General features: G+C 47.5%; 1 protein-coding gene across 1 annotated transcript; it reads right to left on the bottom strand.

Moving 5' to 3' along the window:
- Window positions 1-1,359: 1,359 nt before the first annotated feature.
- BDV27DRAFT_8873 (uncharacterized protein) lies at window positions 1,360-3,967 on the bottom strand. The gene is made up of 3 exons (XM_032077876.1): window positions 3,843-3,967; window positions 3,352-3,762; window positions 1,360-3,205 (listed from the first exon to the last, which is right to left on the bottom strand). The coding sequence occupies exons 2-3, from the start codon at window positions 3,652-3,654 to the stop codon at window positions 1,538-1,540; spliced, it is 1,971 nt and encodes a 656-aa protein (XP_031926368.1). The 5' UTR covers window positions 3,655-3,762; window positions 3,843-3,967; the 3' UTR covers window positions 1,360-1,537.
- Window positions 3,968-8,211: the final 4,244 nt, after the last annotated feature.

Genomic DNA, 8,211 nt, shown 5'->3' with positions numbered 1-8,211 from the left:
TTTTTTGTTTTTTACCTGTCTGATAGTGGATAAGTATAGTGGTGCCACGTGTACTTACCTCAAATCCTCTTCAAATCAGTCTATATGCAAGAGGAATTTAGTCCAGCGTATAAGCGTCTTAGTAGTCTGAAGGGTTATAATGATAACCATGGTATACCATGATAGACCGATATGGTGTATATCTCCATGGCAGTCCCAGAATCAGGAGCTTTTGCACGAAAAGCCAACATACGCTTACTAGAACTGATCATAAACAGAGAAATGGTGAACAGGTATTCTATCAGTGCTCTATTGTCATAGTTTGTAACACGAAAGAGAAAGGTTCAGCGAATGAGTATTCGAGACATTCCTAATTGTGTGGCACGGTCGCTTTTCCTGAAGGGAAAGGGGGTAATCTAGAACGGGCAGAATAGAAGGGTAAAGTTCGAATGTCTGGCTAATATATGTTAAAAAATTAGATCTCAGGGATTGTGCAAGTTTAATAAATCAAGTTCATTAAGTTTTGTTATTCTATATATACCCTTTATAATTGTTAGTACAGTTATCTGCAGCGTCAGTATTGAATTGTATCCTTATGGACACATGCTCCTGAAAAAGGAGGCGGAGAATAAATATCGTATCATTCAGTTCCCGAAAAGTATCATCACAGAAGAAGCGAACTTAAAATAGATACACCATGTGACTGATTTGGTGTTGCAGGTTAGTCCCAGATTGCTGGCGCGGTACAAAGCATGTGCTATGGTTCCCCGCGTCGGAGGATTTCAGAGTCCTTCTCATTATTATTAGGGGGTCATGTCAGAGGTCAGTGGTCATATCCATGTGAACCTGACTGCAAACCAATCCAACCAAGTCATGCCCGTTCGATCTAAAGCAGTAATGTAGTATAGTACCACTTCGAGGTAAGTGAAAATACCACGAGGATCACTAACTCGCGCAGGGTATGCACTGCCTTGAAATCTACGCCCTGTAAATTCTCTCGGAGAAAGTCAAGAGTAAGCTAATTAGTAGGAAAGTGCCATATAAGTAGCTAGTTGGCACGGAGTAGCAGTTGTAGAAGTCGTTGCGCAGACATTCCATCCTATCCCCGTTGGGGACCGAAATGGGCTTCCGTCGCTTTCGAGTATGATCTCCAATTGAATATATTGTTAAACTTTGAGTCTGGCTGAGGTCACTGTTCATCATCACACATTATGTCGTATCGCCCGGTGGGCTTAATAGAGGTCCGGGTTATCTCCCACTGCAGTCTCGAAAGGAAGAGAATTCCAAAAATGAAGAAAAGAAAAGAAGAAGTGTAGAATGAAAAGATGAAAGAAGATGATAAAGTGGCTGTGAAAGAAGAATATAGAAGAAGTTCGAAGAAGCCAAGAATCGAAGAAAAAGCCGAAGAATAGAATGATGTGAAAAAATTAAAGCAGTGAAGCAATATAAGACAGGTCCCCAGGGGGAGAAGAAGTAAAAATAGACAGGAAAGTGTCAAAAGATATATCAACAAGAAGTGCGCGAAATCATCAGAAATCTAGTGAAGAGAAACGTAAAGTCACACATACGAGTCGATCTCAGGAACTAAAGGCTGAGCATCGAGATAACATGAGGCATCAAGTGACGGTTCCAGGCCCATCACAGGAAAGGTGGACAATGCATCATACCCATTCGTCAATGTTGACTCCAGCCCTGGGACCGGAAAGTCTTCTGGGGAGATTGTAGGCAACCCATTCATCATATCCTCTGCGGGAACAGGGGGTGGTGCCGCAACTAGATCATCACCTAGTGCTTCCTGGTCAATAAGGTTTTGAGCGTTCTCGAGAACTACTTCCTCCTTCTGCACCATCCAGTGCTTAAGGACTTCCATAGGTGGTAGGTTACCACCGCCCTTGCCACCGCGCTTCTCGCTATCTTTCCCACGTCCGCCCCGGCCACGCTGGCAGGGGTTAAAGTGGGTCCGACGCAAGTGAGCAGCAGCGTTGTAGTTAGCACCATATCGCTTTCCATTTCGGCAAGCTTTACAGTTGGCCAAGAAAGTCTTTCCAGGAGAGATATCAACACAGACCCAAACCTTACGAACCACAGCGTGGACCCGCTCAATGTGACGTCGCAGCTCGTGCTCCCCGTGAAACCCATCAGGTTGGTCGTTGCACATAGAGCAATACGTCTTTTGGCGCGGGGGCCGCTGGATTGAGGCCTTGGGAATAGCTGCGACCTCTTTGGAAGTACCATCAGAGGATGAGATACGTATCATCTTGGTCTGGTCGGCCGCCTTAGGCGGAGACATGCTCTGCGATCCCACTTTCGGGGCAATGGGTCTGGTGCCCTGAACAATTTGTTCTTGGGTCCTCCGAGCCGCTCTTGAGGGCTGCGACAGAGACGAGCTGCTACTGTCTGAAGACATGGAATGCTTCATCTCCGTCGCCGGGGACGAAGAAAGAGTGGACACGGGCGGTGCAAAGGTTGTAGTAGGGGGTGCAGAGCAGGAGAAGGGCGGGGCAGTAGATTCAGTCAAAGGGAACGAGACATGATCCATGTCGCGCTGCGCGGATGTGAAGGGGTTTGTAAATGGAACTTTCATAGGGGACGTGGCGGGAATGAAGTCTGAGGATGGGAAAGGAAAGGGGCAGTTTGGATTGAGATGTGGTCCCGAAGAATCAAATCTCATCATCCCCATACCTCCGCACAGTGAGTCGGTAGTTGGGGTTCTACTCATCTCCACTGCGGCCGACACCGGTTGGGCCGGTTGGTCAACCAAAGATGGCCTCCCTAGCCCAGTCAGGTCGGGAACCAGATCCGATTGTCCGTGATATTGCGGGACGAATGATGGATTCGAGGGTTGAACTCCAGTCGCCGTGGCATCCGTAGCAAGCGCCATCGAAAGTGCGGAGACTCCGCCTTGGGCCTGGTATTCATCCAAGTATTGTTTTGCATATTCGGACGGGGAATATTCGTTGACATGGTCAAGGCGACGATGGATGCGTTGGGGTCCATAGGAGTGTCGATGTCCCGTCAGGGGTGAGGCCAGCGAGGGTCGATGGGAGACCGGAGTCTGCTGGCTCTGTGAGCGGACCATAGCCGTGTGCCGAGAGGTGCCCAAGCCCGAGTAGTTCTCCTTCCGAGAATTCGATCTAGATAGCTTCCGGATCGTCTGAGGAGCAGCTGGCGAGGACGCATGAGACAGATCGCGCGTCAAGTCAACGGTCACCGGAGGTTCCGGAGTCTGCCAAGTGTCAATCCAGGGACTGTTGGCGGGAGAGCAGAGAAGAAAGTGAGGAAGGATGGAGTAGCGCAACAGGAACACAGGATGGGTTAAGAACGGAGAGGTGGAAAACAGGCGGGAGCAGAAGACCAAGATAGATCACATACGGTGACTCGTCGTTTCGTCGGAGGAAGACCAGAACCAGGCAAAGTCCGCGGAGTATCCTGTCGAGTCCGTTTCCCAGATTTCTCGAGAGATGAACCATCATTGTGAAGGGTGCCAGAGCCAGAAACCGGGAGGTAGCTGGGGGAAGATACAGCGGCTGTGGTGGGCATGAACTGATTTAATTGTTCACTCCAAAGTTCGTTGCGCTCTGCTTCCGAGAGGTGAGAAAGCCGATCCAAGAAAGCGTCCCGATACCCAGAGATGGCCCGTTTGAAGAGTTCCTCGTCGGCCATATTCACAGCCATATTGGAAAGATAATTCTCTTTTGAGTGTTGCCGTTTCTCACGTGAGATGAGGCAGGAAAAGAGCTGCTATCAGTACCAAATGACTCTGGGGGCTTAGGAGGGGCAGTTCTCTATCCGAGTCGCGAGTTAGTGCTTGATGATAAGGAGACACTGACAACTTAGAACAAGTGGGTAGAGAGAGGACTAACTGGTAAATCAAGATTGATCCCGTGATGTGCCGTGCGGAATCGGCGAATTTGATGGAGTAAAGAGAGGGGGGGCGGTAGTGTGATGTGATATGCGATAAGGAGATAAGGAGAAGGAGAGATCAGGAAGTATAGGAGGTAAGAGGACAAGGTTTCGGATGTGGAACGGTTGAGAAGATGGAGATGGAAAGGAGGAGGAAAGGGTGTGATAAATATAAGGGCTCCGAGAGTTGGAAGAGCAAGTATCACGATATATATGTTGATGCGACAGACGATCGATAGTTGGGGAGGTTTGAGAGGAGGGAGGTGAGGGAGATATCAATTTAAGAATTGAGCCCAAAGCTCTCCACAGCCTGGTTTGATCAAATGGCCCGGACTACGGAGTACAATGGATGACTGAGATGGGGGAAAGGGGGGTGTGGATTTGATGGTGTTTGGAGAGGTAGGTTGTAGTCGTAGCGTGAGGACAAAAAGTCCGTCAGAGAGCTGTAGTTCATGGCAGGTTTGAAACCAACCGGGCGGGGATGAGACTCCATGAGATGAAGGGAAAGATTGGCCAGTGCCAGCCTGCACTAAAGCAGGAATGGCAGTGTGGACCGGGGGGCATGAGAATGATCATGGATGAGCAGAAGGGTTGACAGAGATGAGGGTCTGGACTCTGGAACAAGTCTGTCGACCGTCCGGGGTGGGCAACAGTCACCAGTGGTCAAATGGAATTATTTAATTTTGGATTTTGGATTTTATTTTATTATTTTATTTTTATTTTCTTTTTTCTCAATGGATTATAATATTTTAATTATTTCATGATTTTTTATTTTAATTTTTAAATTATTTATTTATTCATCCATCCATTCATTCTACCCTATTCCTTTTTTTGGGCGGCCTAGTGTTTACCTAAAATTATCGTGGATTCAATACGTATCCTAGTTATGATTAAATTATTTAATTTTTGTTTTATTTTTAATTGTTTCCTCTCTTTTTCCTGGTGGTTAGAGAAAGCACTAGTACAAATCCATCTATGGGGATGTCCAAGCCTGGGGCAACAACAAAACAATAAGAAAAACTTACTCAGTAGATGAGAAACAAAAGAAAAGTAGTAGATCAAATAAAATAAAATAAAAACAAGAAAAAAAAAAAAGAGATAGAGAACATCGTCATCGTCAGTAAACTAACTAAAACCGCGTTAGCGCAAAGAAACCCAGAAGGTGCCCGGAAAAGAGAAAAGGGGAGAGTAACACGCTGACTGGTTAAACGCAGCTTGAATCTCTCCAGACCAGACGGACGGCTATCATGGGACAAGATACCTCCATGGCTTAGACGGATAACGAGTCAATGAAGGATGAGGTGTGAGCCCGGAAGTGAGGCAGCGAAACGGATTGCGCCGACGCGCAGCCGGTCCAGCAAGAGAACAGATAAGTAGGATGTGTTGGATGATCAGTCATCGGGACTACTTTTATTAGTACATCCCATAGAAGGTTAGGCCGTAGGACGGACTACTACCTAACCCACTCTGGACTAAGGTCAGTCAGTCCACTGCAAGTTAGTACCCTAGATTAGTTAGGTTAAGCGTAAGTGCAATGCTCTGTACGTCGTGGTACTAAGTACGGAGAGAGAGGGTGATGGGGTTCCAGTCCGTATTCCCGTTACCTCCCTAAGGGCGCCTACAGCGGGAAAGCCTTAGGAATATTCGGTACCAGCGTTACGTACCCTAAAATACCCTATCATCGGCCACCTGAGGGAAAGTCCATGAGACGCAGCGCTCCGTTCGCTGTACAACTTGACCAACTGCTCCTCACACCCACTTCTCTTGATTTTTAGGCCCTGTTAGTCGTCCTCATCGCTGCCTCTATTGTGACGTACAGCCCATTCGGGTCTCAGCTAAACTTCCCCCATCGACTCGATGTCTGCCACGTCGTTTAGCTTACACCTATTTGGGCTCTTTCGTCCCCATCCCTAATCAAAGTGGTGTCCTTGTTGGGTCAGTCGCTTTTTCACTATCAGCTCATGGTGAACCGATTATGGGACAGCCGATTTGAACGTTAAACCCGCCATTATCGTGGGAATGAAGAACCCGATCTTTATCGGTTCTAAACCGTTTGTCACATTTACAAGATCCAGGTATAGTTCAGGAGTATAGTAGTCTTCCCGCTATAAAACAGAATACTGGGCTCTATCTTCCGGAAGGCCAATCCGTGCAATCAGAATTTGGGTAGCAATAGATGTGCGCCACGTTCTAGCTTGACCACCAGAAAATGTTCTTTTAGTATCTTTTTCGGCTCGAGTCGTGAAGGTTCCCAAGTTGTATAGCTATTACTCAACAATGGTCGCAGTGACAGTAACCTACTCCCCGAAATTGAGGAGTCCCATGGTACGCCTGCGGGAGGTTCCCAAGGTTCCGTACAGAATTTCGACTCCGTATATTCGACTTGGTTGCGGGTATACGTACGTAATCAAAGTTCTCCTAATTTTCCTCTCTTCGGAGGGGTATTTTCGTTCTTCTTTCGGCTTCTGAGTTCTGCGATGGCTCCGCCTCTATTGTCTGCGGTGACCGGACGATCTCGAAACTATCGACGAACGAACGATCGATCATTTGACGAGGGATAGAGTGGGGCTCCTCCGACTGCCCAACAGGGTAAATGATAAGATCACGTGCAGCACGTGATAACGGGTGCCAACCAGGTCCTCAGGCAGAAGGTCACGGCAGTCGCGGGTGAACAACAACACAGTTGAAAGTGGAGCTGTAGTAGTACTATGGTACTCCGTAGTAGAACGGCCTGAGAGATACCATACCTAGTAAGCGCTTCGCTATCCACCACCATCATCATCATCAAACTCATTACCTATAGCCGACCACGATAATGACTAACCGATGCAGTTTCAAGTATTTCCCTCCCACTATGATGCAGTGGTCGCTGCGATTCCAGCGGTCAGGGAAAAATCCCCCAGCCCGCCGTTGTTTCATCTGTAGGAAACCCGACATCCACCGCCAATCCACAGCTAGGTCACCGCTTTTTTGAGTCTTGGTATATCCATTCTTAGTAGCCAATACCATGTGCCAAAACGTGTGACTCAGTCCCTTCACATACCCGATTCGGCTCTCGTTTGTTCCTTGGCCATGTAAACTCTCCTCATTATTCATACCGTCGGACTCAATTTAATCTAGAAGGAATCTGAGGACACTCGGATCAGATCTGTACCTGAATTGCTGTTCACCGGCTTTAGAACGTTTACCCCTCTATGACGAAATGTTCGAGAAAACCGCGGCAGCCTCTTAGTTACTGCTCCACCACCTTTAATGAGTTTTTTTTTTTTTTTTTTTTTTTGTCCCCTTCGTGAGTACTAAGTAGTACCCTGAATGATCGGGTCACTACAATGAAGTGGGGGTTCATCCGTCTCCTACCGGATGAATTTTCATGGTGAGAACAAAACCTAATTATTCTCCGGTAACCCGACTATCCCCTCCTCCACTGCTTAGTCGTTCCCATTTAGCAGATTGATAGCCAAGATGCTATCATCCAATACATCCATAACAACCCAATCGCCTAGCAGCAACCACGAGAGAGGGAGGAGGGGGAAGAAAGAAATGTAAGGTACAAACAAATCTCATGGTGGTATGGTGTCCAATACGTACCTGATCACAATATCGCAAAAATAGCCCCTCTAGCGCTATTCGTCCTTCCAGAAATGTCGGAGCGTGCCCTCGAAGGGAGAAGAATCATTTCATCTGACAAATAGACGATCGACGTGGCTATAGTGGAACTCAGGGATCGCCGTCTGTCCTGTCACAGTCGAATGATAGGGCCAGGACCTCTGAGCGTTGGTACACTAGTATTCACTATCTGTGATTTTATGCATCTACACCTACACAGGCAGGTACCAATCCTGGACCGTCCCGCGTAGGTAGTGAAGAGCGAAGCACAAGGAATCTTCTTAGAAGCTGTCTGCGGAGGGGTAAACGAGAAGAACAAGGTACGTAGATGGAAACCCGAGGCGTACTATGTCATGAAGCGCTCCACTTCGGAAAGTCTAAGGTTACACTTCGTCGAAGAACATACTAGCAGTAAATGTCATACATATCCGAGTGCCTGGTGCAATTAGGTGCCTCAGGTGCTGATTCATGAGCTAGAGAGGTGCAGTGTGGTCTGACTTCGTATCTTGTACTCATTGGTGGAACCTAGATCCCTATGTTGGGGTCGATTATACCTTCCTGACTAGATGATTTGTACAATGGCCTAGGGACAATCAGTGCGCAGGACGTTCTCCAGGCAATGCGCCAACGCTCGGATGTTGATCGACCCGAACAAGAAAGCAGGTGGCAGTACCATTATCTCCTCAGAAAGCTGAACCTACGACAGCAAATCATTCTCAAATG

Source organism: Aspergillus caelatus, assembly GCF_009193585.1.
Source record: "Aspergillus caelatus strain CBS 763.97 unplaced genomic scaffold BDV27scaffold_118, whole genome shotgun sequence".
In the NCBI taxonomy this organism is placed as follows: Eukaryota; Fungi; Ascomycota; class Eurotiomycetes; order Eurotiales; family Aspergillaceae; genus Aspergillus; species Aspergillus caelatus.
Note: the sequence above shows the minus strand (reverse complement) of the source record. Positions and strands in the feature narration are given on the sequence as shown.